The sequence below is a fragment of the Micromys minutus genome (assembly GCF_963924665.1).
Source record: "Micromys minutus genome assembly, chromosome: 8".
NCBI classification, from domain to species: Eukaryota; Metazoa; Chordata; class Mammalia; order Rodentia; family Muridae; genus Micromys; species Micromys minutus.
The window spans coordinates 1,543,145-1,565,117 of NC_137977.1; the positions used below are offsets into that span (position 1 = coordinate 1,543,145).

The following is a 21,973-nucleotide window of genomic DNA, read 5'->3' on the forward strand; positions in this document are numbered from 1 at the left end:
AGCTTTTCACAGTGAAACCTGTTTCCTTGATGATCATAAAAATTGGTGAATGTCAGCATTCTTTTAGAAGAATGGGCAAAATGTTGAGTTTATTAATACACCGTTATGCTTCTGAACTCTCAATATATCACAAATTTAAATGGAATCATCTGTAAACTAAATGTGCATACATATATCTGTTCAGTTGCTCACAAATAATCGAGTACAGACTAGGTAAAAAAAAAAACAACAAAAACAAGATACCTAAAAAAGCTGGGGTTACTGTATATTCTTAAGTGAAAAAAAGGGGGGAACCAAGTTACAATGTACCTTTTATCTACAGGCAAAACAAAAGTAGGATAGTCAATTCAGTGTGATGAACTAAAAATAGACCATAGGCAGTACTCAGTTGCTTCTAAACAGCATTTCCCGGTGAAATGAAACAGGGCTCCTTGGAGACAGCTGTCTCTATGTCTAAAGCAGAAACTAAACAATATGAGCTTGCAATAGCAGAAAGCAAGGTGACTCTCAAAGACAACACATATTACTGAATACATATTATACCCACAAAAATACTGGAAACAGAGGATATGGCTCAGACTGGCAAAGTGCTAGCTTTGCAGGCATGAGGTCCTTAGTTCAAATCTATAGAGCACGTATAAAAGGCTGGGCATGCAAGATGGGAGGAAGAGACCTATGGAACTATTGGTTAGCTAACTAGGCCTGTGTAGTAAAGTTTCAAGGCCATGAGAGACTATCAACAAGACTGAAGACACCTGCAGAATGACATGTGCTGACCCACATGCACATGAGCACCTGAGCTTATAAACATACAAAGACACACACAGAGCATATAAACATACAAAGACACGCACAGAGCATATAAACATACAAAGACACACAGAGCATATAAACATACAAAGACACACAGAGCATATAAACATACAAAGATACACACAGAGCATATAAACATACAAAGACACACACAGAGGATCGCAGAGAAGAGGGAATCCTACTGAGTGGACAAAGAGCAGAAAACAGTAAGATATTTGCACAACTCTTGTCTGCGTATTCACACATCAGTCTTGAAGTGAAGCCGTATACAGCATCTTGCAATGAGGTACTTAGAAGCTTGTGTGGAATGTGGAGTGTGTGCGTTGATGCTGAGCATGTTCAATCCCTCTTGTTTATTTTGAGCCAGGGTCTCTCACTGAATCTTACAGAGAGCTCCAACAATCTCCCTCTTCTTTCTACTTCCCCACTACTGGAATGACAGACGCACACCATTGTTAAGTGCATGCTGGGAATATGAACTCAAGTCTTTATCATGCTTGCATGGCATGAATTTTCTGACTGACTCATCTCCCCAAGGTCAGCAAATCTTCATAGAATCCAGTTAGTAAGTGCGGGAGGAATGACAGGTTTGAAATAGCACTGTGTTGTAGCTTCTAAGGAAGCCTGAAAATAATGATCATCAATGGCTGCTAAAACCATTAATGAAAATGCTAAAAAGAGAACTGCCCATGAAACAGCTCACAATGCTCAAACTAGGGATGTGACGGGGGCACATATGGCCCCATAGTGTGTGTGTCGGAAAAGTATGCTATATCAAATAGTATTAATATTACTAATAACAGTTAATAAGCTGTAAACCTGGACAAGCGTCTGTGACTAGTGTGGTTTGAAGAACATTCAGGGACCAAGGCCTGTGTTAAATGATACCCCAGGGCACGTGAGCTGCCACAGCCACACTGTGGAATATTCTTCAGAACAAATAAAGGGCAAGAGGAGAGAAACAGAGCATGTGAAACTTCTGGGTCCTTATCACTAAATAACATTTCAGATTCAATTACTAAGACACATTCATGAGACAAGCAGGAAAAGTTAATATTAATTAAAAACTGAAGATAGGAAACTATTGTTCATTTATGATAAATGGTTTTGTAACTTAGTAGGAAAGAGTCTGGAATGCAGATGTAAGACAAACACTTGGCAGCACTTAGACCAAGATGGAAAGAACATGAAGAAGGAAGGACATTAGAACAGTCCTGATGTGCACAAAGCACTCCCTGTCTTCTTCTTTCCCTTTTTTTCTTTTTTGGTTTGTTTGTTTGTTTATGTTTTTGAGGCAGAGCTCCCCCCCCCCCCCACGTCCTGGAACTCACTATGTAGACCACTCAGGCTTCCAACTCACAGAGATCCTCCTGCCTCTGTGGGGTTGAAGGTTTGCACTACCTGCCTGGCACTAAGCTGAAGGTGCCTAGTGTACCATGTGATGAAAACTGGTTACAGCAAAGATACACATGCAGATTTAAACTTTTCTTACAACAGAATATGTATGAAAGGAATGAACATCTTAATTAGCTAGATTTAGTCATTTTATAGTATGTATTTCAAAATATGATGAATAAAGCACATGTATACAATTTTCAATGAAAATCTGTGTTCTACAAATAAATAATAAAGACAATATATCTTAAAGTTCTTAGAAATGAGATGGAGTTTTGGTAAAACAAAGGCATCGGCTGAGAAATTGTGGCGCAGTGATAGACACACAGGGTTCATAGCAGTTCTGTATGTCTAAGCATGCTTGAAATTTTATGCAATAAATTTTTAAAAATGAAATTATACACCTAAAAATTAGTTTTTATTTTTACACCCCAGATAGAGTGCTCTCTACTACTGCTCTCTCCTTTCTTCCCAGTTTTAGCTGTTTGTCGTGTAGTTCATTCTGGCAGAGCCGCAGATTATGAATGTCCTAGAAAACTGCTCATTTGCCCACAATAAGCATCTGTCTGTCCAGAAGAGGCTAAAATAAGCCCTCAAATTTACATGAAAGTTCATCTTCACCAGAGCTTTCATACACAATGCCCAGACTGGGACATACCCTCTGCTTGTACTAAGTAACTAACCAACTAACTAACCAACCAACTAACTAAAGCACCTCTGGGCTACAAGGAGGCATCTCAGGAGCGTGGGTGGGCCTGTGCGGTCCTGGGCCTCAGCCCTGCTTCTGAAGATCAGCTTCTCCACCAACTCTTCCCAGGGTAGCATAGGAAAGAATGAGCTCTACTTGGTATGATGTCACAGTTTCCTACAGAAATTTCTACCAATAAACAACCTGCCTTCTGTTTCTTCCTAACATACTCAAAGTGACCGCACAGCCTGCCAGCTTGTCCTTAGATGAAGTTTTAAATTCTCTTGACTAGTCCCATCTGTCAAGTTGGCACCCTTCTTTGTGGGGAGGACTTGGATGTAATTTTATAGAAGATGAATGTTCTGGACCCTGAACGGACTAGAGGTTGAAGTCACTGCTTGAGCTGCTGCCATCTAAGTTGCCAATCTGTTCCAGGTGCCCAGTGTGCACTGTCTCCAGGAGCAGGCACTGCAGTTTGCTGACTAGCAATATTCAGCCTACATGCCAGCACAGTGGAACCCTCACCCAACCGCCGCACTGCTGACACGACCACCCCAGAGTCGCTTTCGTAGGCCATTTCTTAGTACTCGGTGGGGTGTTCGGCTGTTCAGGGGATCCCCGTGCCTAAACTGCTCGAAGCTCTCTACTACTGCTCTCTCCTTCCTTCCCAGACATCTACCTTTAAGGCAAAAGAGCACAGACTCCCTGCTGTCCCCAGACCCTTCTACAAACCTGCTGAATTCTGGGCAAAGATCTTGCCTTTCTCTGGTGGCTCCAGTGTAGTGAGAATTTTTGTTTCTTTTAAAACTCAGGTATATTATGACTATGTTTTGTTTTTTTTTAAATATAAGGTATGAGACATGGAGCAACTTCAGATTGTCCACAGCCACTACAACTGTCACATACTCTAGGAAGGGCATGATTTTTGCCAGCCACAGATAGTTTATGTTTGGAATTCTGAGGACTCCTGAGAGGGTATAAATGTGAGAGTCCGGGGGGGGGGGGGTGGCGGCTGCTACTCCCCTTGCCGCTACATTTGCTACTGCAGGATTGCTGGGTTGCTGGATTGGTGGTTGGAAATGTCCTGACTACAAAGACTGGACTTGCTTCAAGGAACTCACTGTCCTTAATCAGCAGGAAGTAGTCTAAAGAGGTCTATGCCTCTTTCCCCTCTAGCTTTCTTTCTCTCCTCCTAGTGTTAGGGGTTGGAAGGGACTGGGGTGGAATAGGAGTTGAAGGGTGGTAGATAAGAGAACCTAATAAGGCAGCCCCAAAAGAGCATGTCTACAGCTCCAGTGAAGATAGAATATGTACTAAATACTTCACGTTTCTCAATGTTTATGCTTTCTGGAAAATACTGACATAGATTTTATTTTTCAACTTATTTACTTCAGCTTGTCTGTGAATCTCTAGAAGAAAATCTTCATACACAAACACAACTGTTACAACATTTGTCTTCCTTCAGCTTCCTAACAACTCACATCACACACAGTCATGGCGAACAGAGAAGCTACCAACTACATGGAGGCTCAACCACCATGCACCTAGGTATAACAAACTCTTTTGATCCACAGCCATGTTTAAAACAGAGTTTCCCCCCAAATTTACAGATAAGTGAGCTAGCATTAATTAATGTCAGCTGAAATAAACAATCTACCATTTCTACTGTGAGAAATCTTTCCCCAGCTCAAAATTATGAAGCTATTTTAAGTTTCACATTTAGGTGTTTGGTTCATCTTGAATTTATGATTATATGCAGTTATGCCTTGGCATCTATGCAGAATCAGCTCCAAGGCCCCACCCAGTTCCTGATACAAAAATCTGAGTTCCTGATATCAGCTATATAAAACTGTGTCCTAGGTGCACAGAAACCTGCATGTCCTCTGTGTATTTAAATGATCTCTAGATTACTTGTAATACCTAACATGAGACAATCACTTCACCTTTGAAGGTACTTTCCATATATAGTAGCTTAAACCTGGAGATAGTGAACGTGGAGATGGGGGACCCGGTCTGTGAGAGAGTTCACTGCTTCCCCTCCCTGCAGTAAATGATTACTGATTATTTCACAGCACCCCCACCTTTTCCTTCCCACACTGACCTGCCATGCTCTATTAAACGGCCAGTTTTCCTCCACAGAATTCTCTACAGTGCGTCTACCTCCTGGTACAGTCAGAACTGTTTTGTCACAATTTCTGGTGTTGACTCTTGAAAACCCTCTGTGCTTCAATACACACCTCAGAACCCATGTCACAGCTTCCAAGACACATCTACAGATCAATTTGGCAAGAGAACCTTTATGACAATGAGTATTCATTCTCAAAATTATCAGTATCTTTTTCTTACTGGGTGCGTGGGTTTTGGGGGGGGGTAGCTAGAATTGATAAGCTTGTGACTTCCAGTAGTTGCTCCAAATATTTCTTTTTCTCTAGTTTTAATTCAGTTTCTCTTGATAATTCACAAAAATATAATTCTGTATGCAACAGCCCTGCCAAAAATTTTTACTAACTCTTACGATTTCTATATGGATACTAAGTGTCTTCTATGCAGATAAATATGTTATTTGTGGATAATGACAATTTTACTTCTCAAGTTTTTGTATGTTTTATCTCTGGCTAAGGGTTCTCAATTCTAAAATTTTTAAAAATTAATGAATCAAGAATCATGTCTGATTTCTGATGTTGTGACTGTCTTAATGTCTCGTCTCTAAGCATTTGCTATAACAGTTGACACTGGAGCTCCCCCACTGCTGAGGTTTGATGATACACTTCCTAATGAGGAGCTAGTTCATCTGCTAGGAAGGAGCACTGTGTCCTCTAATCGGTGGAAGCTGCTGAGATAGGGAATGGCATCCTCAGACCCTCCTGGGTCCAGCAGTCGCTTACTGCCTGCTTTGTATTTTTACATTGTATCCAGTGATAAGCATGAAACTGATAGCTAAGCCTTTACCAAGGAGAACTATTGGGAAAGTACTACAAGTTAAAGGATTGGAGCTCAAAAGAAATGAAGTACAAGTACAAGCTCATTTGGAGTTCAGCCCAGATGGTACGAAAGCCCTGTCAATGTAACTGAATGCAGTATGGCAGAGGCCGAACACTGACCTAGCAACCAACATTTATTTTGTATCAGAAAATAAATGGGTACTGTCTAAATGAATAGAGTAAGATTTTAATCATTGTTGAATTATCTTTTTATTAGACAAATAGTTTCATGAAAAATTAGAAAAATGATTAGAAATACTTTTAAAAAATTATCAGTCTATCAGTTAAGGTGGGTTTATAATTAGTAAAGTTTCTCATTTCTTATTTGAAAAAAAAAAAAACAATTTATAATCCATATATACTCACATATCCCCTGGCTATAGGTGAAAACATGGGCATTTCAAAGCTACCTTTTCCAAGCCTGAAATTATTAAGTCTTCTGACAATTTCTGACCTTCTCTACTTCTGATGAAGCAGTAACAGAAGAACAAGTCATCACACTTACAATTTGAATAGGACCCTTATACATGTAACTTTCCTGGTTAGCTCTCTACTTACTTTGTCTTCTCTCCCTACAACCTGGCCTGAATTGGTCTTCCTAATTCCAAGTTGCATATTTGTATCTTTCTGGGTATGATTAAGAGAGCAGAATACATTAGTACAGCATAATTAGTTCGAACACAAAATAGCTACCGTCTTGTGACAGCACATATACAGAAGGAGGAAAGGCCAGAGGGGAGTCCCAAGAGCAGCTGCTTGACCCCGGCACTGTACTTATTTGAGTATTTTAATAACTATCACAAGAACTCAGATTGTTCTTTATTTTCCCAAAGATTTTGCTTGTTTGTCATTGAGAATACAACATGTGTTTAGTAACTGGCTGTGTTTCTTACAGATATCTGTCTCGGGTTTACTAAGAGGTATTTCATGTCCTGGACACACATCAGTCCTATAGGCCAAAGTAACTGCTGCTGACCGTGGGAGAGTTAGCCACATCATCTGTAGTAGGGAAGCCATTAAAGTGTAAGAATCAACAAAGAAAAGCTGCTTTAATCTTGCCAGTTTCTAAGTCAGTGTCACAGGAACTTTATTTACACTATTTAAAAATCCACTTATACTTTTGAAAAGAAATGCAAACTTAGAAACTTTTTTAAACAAGGGGATGCATACATCCGAGCAGCACTGGACAATGCTTGTCCTTGGCATGCTTGAGGCAACTGTGGTCAGAATCGTGGTGTTATACAATCTATAGTTATAAAACACACAGAAGACTGTTGGAGAAATTAACTACTAGCGTCCCCTCATGAAGGCAACAGGATAACCCACTTGATTGTAATTTTATGAAATTACACTCTATGACTCTGAGAACTTGATCAGAAACCAGAAAACTGTGGTGTCTGTTACACCAGATCATTTGGGACAATCTCTAGCACAAACCCATTGGGGAAATAAAACACTAATGTCATTAGAGCATATAAAATGAATGTGTTGAGCAAATCCTGGACCTTAGTAACAGCCTTTGTTTAAATTTAGATTGTGACAGCAGGCCAGCAACATTACTATTCACTCTTAAAACCAACAAGAAGATCAAATGACTAGGAACCAAAATAGCATTGGGAGGCCGAGTCATAAAAGATGAATGAGGAGCCGGGAACAGAGCATCAGTTTCAATGGGCGGTACTGAGAGCCTCACTCCCAACCAAAGGAATAGACACTCCCTGAAAGCCTGGCCGTTGAGCCAAGCTCTGCCCCTGAACTTACAGGGGACATTCTCCAAGCAGACAGAGCACTTCCACTCCTGCCCTGGAGGTGGCCCAGCAAGCAACATATGCAGCCAGGACTGAGGAGGAAGCAGAGAAAAGCACAAGCTGTGTGCAGGTGATGGCTGACCTGTCCGAGGCCCCATACCTGTGCTTTTTGATGCCATTGGAGAGCGCATCTCCCCCACCACAGTCTTTTCCTTCGGACATTCTGTGTTTTCCACTGCTCACAGGCACTTCGTTCTCTTCAAAGGAGTGTGCTGTCACAGCTTCCAGGCAAGTCAGCGACCCCTCGGACTCGGAACCTGTGGCAGAGCAGGCTCATGATGAATGCACTGAACTTGGGCACAAGGCTTCACTAATAATGGATATCTCCCTCAATGCATCGGGCTGTGAAACTCAAGCAGCCTACTCTGTCCTTTCTCAGTCCGTCCGCAAACACCTCCTCGGGGATTTCAGAGAACCCACTCCCATTGTGGCTCACACGAATTTATGTGACAGATGTACACTTATATAAAGTTACAGCTAAACTGATTTTATATACTTAGAGCCAAAGATTACTGAGTCCTTTAAGAAATCATATTCAGTAGTCTTCCAACCCCCAAATTTCTATTCTCTTCTTTCTCAGGGCATCCTAACTTTAGCATACCCTAAAAAGGTTCACTTTAAAAACATGTATATAAAGAAATGTCTACAGTGCTGCACTTATGACAAGTTTAAGTCTTATCAAATTCCACAGTAAGAAAAGGGAACTTTAAGAACACATGGAACAACACCGCTCTGGCATGATTCACCTGAATTTTGGTGTCCATACATCAGTTACGAGGCATTGTTCTGAGGACATTTCTAGTTGCCTAGGTACTTAGAATGAAGCCATCTGCCTGCTGGGGATGGAGAAAATGATTCACTCTGTACCACTCTGTACCATCCGCAGCAGTTGCCAGACTCTCCCGGCCCACATCGTCTCTGAGCATCCTCAGGATGCTTTGCAAAAGGTGGGGCAAGGCTCTGGAGTACCATCAAGTATGTTAACAATCTCCTGGCTTGCAAATGGGAGCTTGGGATCCAAACCCCAGTTTTCTGACTCTTTAGTGAATAGTGTGTTTCAGCACACAGCAGGAGCCTTTGACGGGAGGCCTGTTTCTAATCAAACACTATTCAAAGATGGTCTGTGACCTCCCATCTGACTCGGCCCACTGGTGCTCAGCTCTAAGACACTTGCCTTGCACAGCTGGAACCGCTGGTTTGGCGCATGTCAGTGCAGAACCCTCAGCTGGTACGCATGTACAGCTCAGCCCAGCAGCAAGTGCCTTAGGCTTCTTGTTTTCTCCACTACATTAGAGCACCTGGCTCAGTGTGTGAGTCTACTGCAATCCCATTACATTGATTCAGAAAGAAACTAGGACACAGTGCCAGTTGTGCCATGCATGTTGGCACCACATAGGACACCTTGAGCTCCAACTTGTAGAAAGGCCACAGCTGTTTTCTCTCACACATCACAATACAGACACACACTAGTAGTACTCTCACATACACTGTTTGGCTTGCCATATGTGTTAGTTTCAATATGCTTGGTCCAGGGAGTGGCACTACTAGGAAGTGTGGCCTTGTTGGACTAGGTGTGGCCTTGCTGAAGAAAATGTATCACTGTGGGGATGGGCAAAGAGCTGCGTAAGGATGCTGGTCTCCTGACTGCCTTCAGGTCAAGATGTAGAACTCTCAGCTCCTTCTCTAGCTCTATGCCTACCTGCCTGCTGCCACGCTCCGTGCCATGAAGATAATGGACTGAACCTCTGAACCTGTAAGTCAGCTCCAATTAAATATTGTCCTTTATAAAAGTTGCCTTGGTCATGGTGTCTCTTCCCAGCAATGAAAACCCAAACTAAGATACCGTGATTTTAGCTCTTTGAGGTCAACTATGGTTCAACAACTCAGAGAAGATTCTAGAAACCACTTGTAAGTTTCCATTTGTGTGTAGCAAGGTGATAGTACCTAATGTCAGCTTTGTCCTGAGGGATGTGGTGGTAAATGTAAAAGTGAAAACACTTCTAACAGGAGCTTCAGGAGCAAGTCTGAGTCAGAGCTGGGGACACACTGGCCAAAAGAGGTTCATGAGCTTCGTGCCTGTACCCTGTGATTTGTTTCTATGTAAGCTAGTGCACATTTCAAGAGTTAAACAGCTTTGTCTTAGTATGATTTGAAACGCATTTGTGCTATGTAATTTAGATGTCAAAAATAAAAAAGCAATCAAACAGTCCTTGGATTTATTTTTTCTGAAACACTGCTATACACAGGATACTCTATGTTTGAAATCTAAGCGACATAAATGACAGGAAGGGACTTTCCTACTTAAAAAGCTTTTGTTCATGTGTGCTTTTGTTTGTTTTTTTAACTAAAAAGATATATGGTAAGCAGTAAACAAGAGACAGGTAAGAGCTTCTAGGAGCAAAGACAGACTTTCTCCAAATAAGATCTCAGTGTGGTACATACCTAAGCTGAGGCCCCACTTTCATGTGGATTGGTTGTTTTAGAAATATGCACATGGGACCTCCATGCTCATCCCAGGGACACAGAACCAGATGGCTCTGCGGACACCTGTGCTCTCTGGCTAGTGGTACTTGGCAACTCTCTGTGTCCCTTCTCTTTGCCATCTTTCTGTTCTTCCCCCTTCCTCTTCCTTGCCCTTACCTCCTCCCTAACTCCTCCTTTGTCTGGACTATCAATTACAAAGCTCTGACAAAGGTTACTAATTACCTTTATTCTGCTGAGTCCAGTGGCCATTTTTCAATTCTAATTGTGACTCATCTACCAACTCTGACACTGCTCAATTCGCCCGTCCCTTCTTAGGAACCCTGTGCAAGGTTCAAGGCACAAGAGATTCCCAAACAGTGATCCCTGGCAGCTGCCCATGGTCCAGCAGAAGTGTACGGTGTGGGAGACAAATGTGTTCGGTAGATTGTTGCAGGACCAGTAACAGAAGTCAGAATGGGGACAGTGGCCATCAGGTGTCAGGCCACTGTCATAGAAAGCGGTGTCAGCAAAAGAAGTAAGATAGGGAGGGTGGCAGCTTTCACATCACAGCAACTGTCCTAGGTAAGAGGTATGAGCCAGATCAACAAGATCTTATAAGGCAGCAGAGAAAAGCTCAGGAAGGAGCGTGCATAATACACACACACACACACACACACACACACACACACACACACTACATAGCATTTTTCAAAAGGCAGCAAAAGCAAGCAGAAGACGATGTGGATAGAGAACAAATCAAGGGGTGGCATCCTTCTGTTTTATATTAGACACAACAGAACTTTTTACCTCATGAGGATGATGAGACACAAAGTTGATCATGTATGAAGGTAGAAAGCAAAGCATCCTTGGCAAGTGCAGAACTTCATGGCAAGCAGTGCCCTAGCCCTAGTATTTCAGTAAGCAAAGACTGTTTTCACTAGCAATGGAGATCTAGTCTTCATGGGCACACCCTTAACACAAACACATCAACCCATTTCCACAGCTACACTGTTGCAAGAGGAGAGCCACAGTTCCAAACTAGCAGATCTTTCAATTACATGCTTTCTTTTCTAAGAGTTGCCCTGATCATAGTGTCTCCACAGCGAGAGACTATAGCTGGGATGTGACAGGGATGTGCCATTAAAGGAGATGTTTCTCACGCTTCTCACCGAGGGCTGAATCCTGCAGAACTTTGAGCTCAATAAGTCTCCTCGCTAAGTGCGTCGTCTCAAGTGTTTGTCATCGTGATGAAAGTGGACACACTCAGATGGGAGTGCGGACACAGCAATGTGAACATACCTAACCCCACCACACAGTGTGCTCAGAAGTGCTCAGAAAGGGTGATCAATTTACGTTTATAAATTTTACAATTAAAAGGCAGTAACAGAAACACAAAGACAAAAATGTACCTGTAAACAAAAGCCTAACAAGCCAAAAGCCTTACAAAATACATAAACCGGGTTCTGGTCCATTCAGCTCTGACCGCAATGTCACTTTTATAAGATCATATGAGATCATATTTGCTCCCAATGACTTCTTACTAATCCTATTGATTTTTTTCTAATATTTTTAATGCAATCACAAAAAGCTGATTTTTAACAATATATAGTTAGATTCAAACCATATCAGCCATTACCCTTTTTCTGAATTTTCCCTACAATTATGAATCTACAATATGCAAATGAATTCAAAGCTTTTAGGATGTCTCACTAGTCCCTGAAAAATAAAGCAAGGGGACTCTGGTATTTCTGGCATCACTCCCAGATCTCCTTCAGGGCAATTAGGAATACCCACCGCACCAGTGAATGGGAAGCGTGGAGCAGTCCTAAAAGAGTCAGTGAGTTGTCATGGAAGCTATCGTTCACAGAAAGCGGACTGCAACCAAACACTACGGAGGAGCTGAGGGTCACAGCAATCTCTGGTTAGAGTGAACAGTAGTGACATTATTAGAAGGACGAAGAGAACATGAAGCCCTCTAACGTTTTTAATGTGGTAATTATTCAGATGTCTAAAGCTCTGACATTAGAACTCAGAACTCTTCTCAGCACAGATCAGACTGAATGTGGCACTGTGGTTTGGCTATGAACTATCCTCCACTCTTGTGGATCAAAGGCTACCTTCAGAGACGTGATTACACAGGAGGGCTCTGTCTGAGCAGTGTGTCCATCCCCCACCGTCCATTGAGGGTGGGGTGGAAGGCGTGGCCTGAGGGAGAAAGCAGACTACCAGGAACTTGCCTTTGAAGAATGTATCCTGTTCCTGGTACCCATCCATCGCCCCGCTGCCCCTTCCCAGCCATTATGCAGTGAGAAGTGTCCTCAGTCATAGATTCCCTTCTAGTAAAGCACACTGTGACGCTTTATACCACTGCAGGCCAAATGACATTAAGCCAGTCAACTTTGGTCTAAAATAAATAACCTTTTCCTTCTCTTAGTTGATTTGCTCAGACATTTTGTCACAGTGACAACATGTGACTAACACAGTCCTTTTTCTAACCCAAATAGCATGGGCCAAGGACTGTGACTGGGTTATGGTGACTCCAACATCACTCTAGAATTAAGATCATCCTTACCTTTACCTTCTCAGAGTATAGGAGTCTTCAGATGTTGACTAATTAATCCTTCCTACCATTAATAGGCTAGAAGAATAGGTCGGAAAGTTCACACTATAAACTTGCCAATAATTCTCTGGGCTGTTCTGATAAACATTCTGACATGATCTTTGAAAACTAGCCTAAGAACAAACAAGCAGAAGACTTGGAAGAACTATGGACAGTGTCCAAATCATGCTTCCTCCTCTTAAGGTTACAGGAAGGGGAAGAACATAGGCTTAATGTAAAGCTTTCATCGTTGATGATACTCCATGAACTAGAGCTGTTCTGAAAATGTCTGAAATGACCCAAGGCGCAGCTTTAAATGTCAGTGCCACAACTTTATTTGGCTGTAGGTGTAACTGCATAAACTAACAGTGAGCAGAATAAAGAAATAAAACTGACCACAATCCTATTTAAATGATAAACTGAAAATCATGATTCCAGAGGTGGGTGCCAAGAAACTGCTGCAGTATCTATAAGGGACTGAGGAGAGCATGAGGTAGAATGTGGGCCATGTACGCAGGTTACAGACATTCTAGAATCCTCCCCAGAGGGAGTCTGAGGTCAAAAGCTTCTCAGAAGTACTTGCTGGTCCCTAAGGAATAAGTGTCTATTCTGTTTTCTTCAAATTATAAGATCTTTGCATGTAGTTGAAGAATTGCATAAACCACAACATGCTTGGGAAACGTTAATGTACCCGAGTACAAAATCTCATGTTCCCAATTAGTCTTAGTTGACAGCCTCTTCTACACTGTTTTCATGAAGGTCACAGATGCGCCTAATAATTCTACAGCTGAAGTCCAGTTACAAAAGAATTGTACTTGGGAAGGGAGCTTCATATGATCAACAAACCAGCATTTGTAAAGTATCTGCAACACTAGCTGAAAACTAGTTTCGAAGACAATTTGGAGAGCTTAATGAGATATAGCTGGTGTCTTCCAAGGACTCAACATTCATAATAATGGAAGACATACACAACCACATCTGTAAGCACACGTTTGAGATTTTTGAGAATGTGGAGGGGAGCTGCTCTTAGGGAAGGCAGAGCCAGCTTCTGAGAAAACCTGACAAATAGGCTTCAGTAGGAAGGACAAAGTCAATGTCTTCAAGACGAGTCAGAACAGTGGGTATTGGTAAGAAATGGGTGCTGAAGGTATGTGGTCAAGATAGGGTGGTACAGCCAGAGAGGAGGGTAGTCACAGAGACAGAGTCCTCAGAGACTGCTGTTACACACAGTCAGACCACAGAATTTGGGCTCGAACCCACAGGTGGCAGGAGTCAGCAGTCATCTTGCAAGATGATGACTAACATTTGACTTAGACCTTGCATACGGTGCTGATATATCACTTCCTATGGTACAATAATCACAGGCCTGGACTGAAATCACAGAAAGTATTTAAGAAGGTGGGAGTCAAATGTCCAACATCAGCTTCCCTGAGTCAAAATCAGACTGGTAGGACAGTACTGTACCTGGGGGCCCTAGAGAGGACCCTTGAATTACTCTTCCCACCCCCACAGGTACAGGCATTGCAAGTTCTGAATCCAATTTCAAGCTACCTCCATGTCCCCTCTCCTCATGTAGCTATCTATGTAATCTACCTTCTGGCCTCTTTTATGAGAGCATTTCTGAAAAGACTTTAATAGAACCCAGAAAGCTGATGGTCTCTACACTGCAGAGACCCTAACTAATCATATCTGCAAAGATCCTATTTTGCAAATGAGGTACTGTTTATAAGTTCTAGCAATTGTGTGAGCATATGTCTAGAGGTCTGCTTCTCAGTATACCTAGGGACATACTGAACATAATGTGTGAAAAACAGAGATAAAGACTGTGAATAAGAGTCCTATCAGGAGAGCAGTGTCATATCTGTGGTGTCCAAAAGGAGAGAGTGGCTAAAGCACCAGAGGTGAGTGAAGACTAGACAAGGATAGTTCTGACTCACTTGCTCAATTCATATTTGGTGGCATTTCTGGGGTCACTTAAGTATACTATCAAATAATCTGCAAAGAGTGATACTTTGACTTCCTCCTTTCCAATCTGTATCCCTTTGACCTTCTTTTGTTGTCTAATTGGTCTGGCTAGAATTTGAGTACTATGTTGAATAGATAGTGAGAGAATAGGCAAACTTGGCTAGTCCCTGATTTTCTCAATTTAGTTGATGTTGGCTACTGGTTTGCTATACATTGCTTTTACTATGCTTAGGTATGGGACTTGAATTCCTGATCTTTCTAAGACTTTTAACATGAATGGGTGTTGAATTTTATCAAATGCTTTTTAAGCATCAAATGAGATGATCACGTGGTTTTTCTTCTTTGAGTTTGTTTATATAGTAGATTATGTTGATGGATTTTCATATATTGAACCTTGCATTCCTGGGATGAAGCCTACTTGACTGTGGTGAATGATTGTTTTTATTGTGTTCGTGGATTCAGTTTGTGATAATTTTATTGAGTATTTTTGCATCAATATTCATAAGGGAAACTGTTCTGAAGTTTTCTTTCTTTGTTGGGTCTTTATATGATTTAGATATAAGCATAATTCCGGCTTAATATAATGAATTAGGCAATGTTTCTCCCAGAGCTCCCAGAGAATAAACCACCAACTAAAGACTACAACACAGAGTAACCCATGGCTCCAGATGCATATGTAGCAGAGGATGGCCTTATCTGGAATCAATGGGAAGAGAGGCCCTTGGTCCTGTGAAGGCTCGATGCCCCAGTGTAGGGGATTGCCAGGGCGGTGAGGCAGGAATGGGTGGGAGTTGGAGGAGGACCCTCATAGAAGCAGGGAGAGGGGGGGTGGGATAGGGGGACTTCAGATGGGGAAACCAGGAAAGAGGATAACGTTTGAAATGTAAATAAGTAAAATATAGAAAAAGGAGAAAGGGAGAGAGAGAGAGAGAATATGTCTGTTGTAAGCATGAACACAAGAACAACAGTGGTGGCAAGTCAAAGGCCAAGGGTAGATGTTTCAACAGATATCAATGAGGACAAGGAGCCACAGCTGACTGGGTAAAGAACTATGCCTTTATGTGAATGACATAGGCTAGAACTCGAAGCATGGAAGGGCTGGCTTCAGTAAAAGACTGTTGCTGTGATAATCACCATGACCAAAAAGTAACTTGGAAAGGTGTCTCAATTACTTTTCTATTGTGACAAATGCCATGCCAAAGGTTATTCATAAAAGAACATTTAATTTATCTTATGGTCCATGATGGCAAAACAAAGGCAGGGCAGCAGGGATAGCTAAGAGCTATCCTTCCTATCCTTCCATCACAGGGAAGCAGAGGGCACAATGGGATTTGCACTAGTCTTTTGAAACCTCACAGCCTGTCCCTAGTGATGCACCTCCTCCAAGTCCATGCTTCCTAATCCTTCCCAAACAGTTCAACCACTTAAGAACCATACATTGAAACACATGAACTCATGGAGTCCATTCTCATTTCAAACCAAGAACAGGAGGAAAGGGATACATCCAGATCATGATCTACCATTAAGGGAAGCCAAGAAAGCCAGTGGCATAAATCTGATGCCATGGAAGAACACTGTTTCCTCACTTAGTTTGCTAGTTCAAAGTTCCAATGTCTTCCACAATCCTCCAAAAATATTTAATCAGGCCTGTTACAGCAATACTTTAGCATTAGTTACTTTTTTGCTGCTGGGCTAAACACCTCCGCAAAAGCAACTTTAGGACGAGTTTATTTTGGCTTACAGTTCCATGGGGAGAGTTTCTGGCAGAGGGAAAACTGGCAACTATGAGACAGAGTAAAAAGCTAAAGGAGCTCATCTTCAACCACAGACAGAAAGTAAACTGAACAGAAATGCAGCAAGGCTATGAACTCTTAAAGCTGGTCCCCAGAGATGTGCTTCCTCCAGCAAGGCTCCACCTCCTAAAGGTTCTTCAGCCAGGGACCAAATGTTCAAGTAAATGAGCCAGGGAGCGGGACATTTCTAATTCAAACCACCACACAGACCCTGTTATCTATGTCTACAGAATTCAAAAGCACACAGAAGGGCACAGGGTGCACGTGCTTATGAAGTGCTAGCTTTGTTAGTAGAAACACGGCAGTTTCCCAGTGACACAGGCAATGTCTCCATTAGATAATAGATTTGGTGGGCAGCAAAAATGGATGGAAGGAGCAGCCAAGGACTTAAAATTGAGAACTGCTGGCAGTGATAGCAAGCTGTTGCTGGAGACTGATGGCCTGGAGCTGAACAAGGTGAGTTCATCTGGGGAGAGAAAATGCAGCAGGAGATTCTGTGATAGCCCACATAATCTAAGCAGTAAGAGAGGTCACAGAGGGTCAGAGAGCAAATGCTTGGAGCAGTCAAACAAATGCCATGGCAGGGCTTCACGGATGGAGCGAAGAAAGGAGACAGGTCCTGTTATAAAACAGAGTACAGAGGAGAATGTTACAAAGAAGACAAACTTGGGCCTGAACTTGGGAGGGAGGCTGCAGAGGACTGAAGACCAGATGCCTTATCACACACACCACTGTCTCTTATGCTACAGTCTTTCCTCCTAGCCTGCCAACAAGCCTACTGATTCCAAAGACTGAATCTTTCTTATCTGGGCACATTTATACCTAACCCAGCAGCTGAGATACCATACACTTAAAATATACATGACTAACAAAATCGTCTAGATACTTAGGAAGCACAAAATGCACAATAAATCCTAATGTAGACATTTATTTAATTAATAGATGGGGTTGGGGGGAGAAAGACAGGCAGGCAGGCGGGCAGGCAGGCAGGCACGCAAGCACGCACGCAAGCACGCTGTGCGCGCGCGCACACACACACACACACACACACACACACACACACACACACACACAATCTAGGCCCAATGGTGTATGCCTTTAAATCCAGCTCTTGGGAAACTGGGAAAGAAGAATGAATTTGCGTCTACCATCAGCTGCATAGTGAATTCAAGATGAACCTGAACTGTGTAGTTAACATTGTAGTTTAATAAACAAACAAACAAACAAACACCTAAAGTCAACCAAGAGCTTAAAGGACAAACTGCATTCATTAGTATATACCTACACTAAATTCACAGCTTGAGTAAACAGATAGGTAACACCCCAAATGGATAATGAGAACCCCCACTATTCTCACTCTACATTTACACTACACAAGGAATGTGTTTACCAGTCACATCCTCTCTAGAATGCTATACCATGTACACTACAGAGGAGGCTTAGTAAAGGTCATATCCTATGGTACAGAGTCTGTTGTTCAATGCATCAACCACGTCATCACAGAGAATCCACCCTTAAGGAACTCACAGTGTTAGGCAGATAAGGAACAAGTGTGTTACTAAAAATAAAAAGCAAGGACAAGGTAGCATTTAGTTCTTTATCAAGTACACAAGGCAGTAGACACAAAGTATAAAGACGTAGCTGAGACTGCCCAATAGTAGCAGGCCCAGAAAACATAAAATAATATCAAAGAGGGACACATAAAAATATATAGCTATTAAAAGTTAAGCCTTGAGGCTGGAGAGATGGCTTAGCAGTATAAAGCACTAGCTGCTCTTCCAGAGGTCTTGAGTTCAACTCTCAGCAACCACATGGTGGCTCACAACCATCTGTAATGTGATCTGATGCCCTTTTCTGGTGTGTCTGAAGACAATAACTGTGGTCAGTACATTAAATAAACAAAAAAAGTTAAGTAGCAGGAGAGAGTTGCAGATGTGAGAATGGAACCGGAAGAACAGTGACAGTGTTGTCTTAGGATTTTACTGCTGTGAACAGACACCATGACCAAGGCAACTCTTATACGGACAACATATATTTGGGGCTGGCTTACAGGGTCAGAGGTTCAGTCCATAACCATCAAGGTAGGAATATGACAGCATCTAGGCAGGAATGGCACAGGAGGAACTGAGAGTTCTACATCTTCATCTGAAGGCCACTAGGAAAAGACTGGCTCCCACCTGATTAGGAGGAGGGTCTCATTTCCTCTACTATAACACACTTCTTTCAACAAGGCCACACCTCCTAGTAGTGCCACTATGGGGGCCAAGCATATTCAAACCATCCCATGTGTGCGCACAGCCCACTTTCCAGCCTTTGCTAAAGGCATTAACAAAGTGGTCCAGCCCTGTCCCCGCTCTGTGTAAACACCATTGCCCTTATCAACATGCCAAATAGTAGATAGATCCCAACAGAAGCAACTATGTGATACAGGCCACAACTGTGACACGACAGAGGAAGTTGTTATTATCCTGTTTTAGTTTTATTTATTTATTTTTTATCGATTGGGAAAATTGTATGATTTATCAATGGCTAGTACTTAAAGTGCTAAAAATATTAAAGCTGCTTCTGTTACATGACATAATCTACATGACCAGACTTTGTGCATAGCTCATGGACATTTGCACCCGACCCGTGGTAAGAGGAAAGCATGACAAGAAAGCCTTTCTGAACAGCTGATCTCAGTGTGCTTCTAGAAGGACAGTGAACACAGCAGGGCTCATCCTGAGCTACAGCAGTCAGGACAGGCATCCCTCCGCTGACCCTAAAGAGTAAACAGCATGATGTGCTTAAAACCATCCCTTACAAGATGGCTGTAAGTTCATCAAGTCTACAATTTGGTTTCTCCCCCAAGCTGCTGCCACCTTCCCATACCCTGAGGTCTCACGATGAACCCTGACAACTATTTAACCACAAGGTCATTTCTGGGCCATCTCATTCTCTCTCATCTGTCTTCCCATTCGTCACCCCCTCCTTCACCACCACAGATGCATGAAACCAGCTCACTGTTGTTCAATATGTCTGTAAGAAGGACAGAAATATTGGAGGTGTTTATTCAACAAGCTCTGGAAAGTGCTGTCTGTGCTCAGCACCTCAAAGCTGGAAACAGAGATGTCCCCAAAGTGTCAGGTACCATGCAAAATGCTGCTCCAAAGAGGTGTCCCTACTGCAGGAGAGGGGTGCAGGGAAGATCCTTGTGAGCCCAGGAGAGATGAAAGCAGCTTCGAGAAGAGTGAGCCTGAGGTAGGCAGAGGGTAGGAAGGGCCACTGATTCCCAAAACTGTACTTTCTGCCAGAATAAAGCTTCCCCACGGAGCACTTAGCTTCTAGTTAAATCTTTTTGCTTTAATATACACTGAATGTTTGGCCTTTCCACCACAAAATGTCCAGTGAACTATAGTTGGGATTTTATTGGATGGAGACATTTCATTACACACACACACACATACATACAAACCACAGTGAACAATTAATTTTTCTCCTTTTAAATAATTTAACTCAGGAGTATTTAATCAAATTGTAAGACAGGAATCTGACCTCGTTGTGGAACTTTGTAAAATAGTCACTAGCATACTGGAAAAATAATTTTCTCAAGACATCCCACTGGTTGGAAAAGAATTACATGCAACCATAGGCTCTGTGCCACAGTGGGTGTTACCTACCACGTTAGTAGATTTACAGTGATCCTGTGCACCTGGAAATGCTCAAGGGGACACAATAAAGGGAGACAGGAAACCATGTGAAATCCCATCCAGGCAAATCAAAAAATACTTTTCTTTTAAAAAGGTGACACAAGTTAGCCACTTCCCAGACTTTAAAGTGGTTTTTATTTTTGCTACTAAAATAAAACTTTTTAAACTATTAAAACCTTTTAAGAACTATCTTTCAAAAGGCCAGTGATGCTGTTTAGTGACTGGGAACTACGCCCCACACGGCATCCATGTATGACCCCAGGGTTAAGGCAGAGACACGGAGATCTTAGGGACCTACTGGTCAACCAGCCTGGGTGAAATGTGAAGCTCCAAGTTCCGTGAAAGTTCTGCCTCAAAAAGTAAGATGAAACAAATGACCTATTCGTAAAACGGACCTGCAACCTCAACAGAATGTTCTCAACAAAAGAAAAATAATGGGTAAGAAATATCTCAAAATATTTTTTGTTACCCAGCAAATAGGAAAATTCAAATAAAATAACATTGAAATATTACCATGTTCCAGTAAGAATGACAAAGATAAAGAGGACGATGCACCCGAAATGGCAAAGGGACTGTGGGGAAAGGGAGCTTTCACTCACTCGCGGTTGGATCACATTCTAATGTAGCCATAATGGAAATCACCGTGGAAAATTCCCAAGAAACTAAAAATAAATCTACCCTATTACCCATCCATTTCCCTCCCTGGCATGTGCCCAGAGGACTCAACATCCTACTGTAGAGTGGGGATCTGCTCAGCCAAGCCGATTGCTTCTCTATTCACAGCAGCTAGGAAACGGAAACACTCTAATATCCTACAGCCAACAAACGGATAATGAAACTGTGCCATATCTCCACTGTGGAACCCTATTCAGACTCAAAGAAAATGAGATATGACTTCTTTGAGTAACTGTGCAGATCCCAAGAGACAAGCGTTCTATGTTCTCTTTTATTGGAGGTTCCTGCTTCCAAATCTTCAATGTAAATACACAACATGTAGTAACTACAGAAAATGGGACCACTGCTCGGATGGGGGTGTTGGTATCAATAGAGGGGATAGTAGGGTAGAAGGGGTCTGATCAGGGAAATTGGAAGGAGACTGTAGAGAGGAGGGAAGCAAACTGAGAAAAGGTAGAATAAGGGGAGCATCAGGAATCACGTGGTCTGCTGGAAAAATGGAAAGAAGGGTCTGTAGGGAAGGAGGGGGAGTAAATACAGAGAGAGAAGAGGGTGATTGAAATAACAAGAATACCTGCAGAAGACCCAAGGAATCATGCCGTTAACTGTTTATTAAATAAGAAAGAAAAGAAAGAGAAACCCTAATATATACATATGGGTACACTTCAGTGTGTACATGTACATAGATAATTTTAATAAAGCTTTCTCATCTGAGCTGGCAGTGCTCTGTGTAAGACTCAAAGATCATCTAATAAAATCCTAAAACCAGACATGCTAAGTCTTTGTTTGCATCATTGACCAGGTCTGTCCAACACACTCCTGATAGAGCCTATTGCTAAGGTCCTTGGCTAACCCCTAGAGGTGGAAGATAAAATCCCCATTGCTGAAGACATCACGTACTTCCAAAAGTGGGCCCAGAGACTGCTAAGCTGAAGTGACCTGAACATTCCCTTTTGAGTACTAGAGGTATCACAGAAGCTTCCAAAGGAGGGAGACAACCAATAGCCCTAACCAGCTTGATGTCTATGACTCACCAATGGCCTGCATGGCACAGTAACCCTGTGAATGCCATAATGGTGCACATGCCTTAGCAGCAAAGAGTTC

At 42.2% G+C, this 21,973-nt stretch overlaps 1 protein-coding gene across 3 annotated transcripts in view; it reads right to left on the minus strand.

The window, feature by feature from the left end:
• OSBPL1A (oxysterol binding protein like 1A) overlaps positions 1-21,973 on the minus strand; it is a 154,351-nt gene that overhangs the window by 43,238 nt on the left and 89,140 nt on the right. For all 3 annotated transcript variants that reach the window (XM_080920072.1, XM_080920071.1, XM_080920073.1), the window contains one exon: positions 7,786-7,942. In XM_080920072.1, coding sequence (XP_080776198.1) covers positions 7,786-7,942 — 157 coding nt within the window. The remainder of the gene's footprint in view (positions 1-7,785; positions 7,943-21,973) is intronic.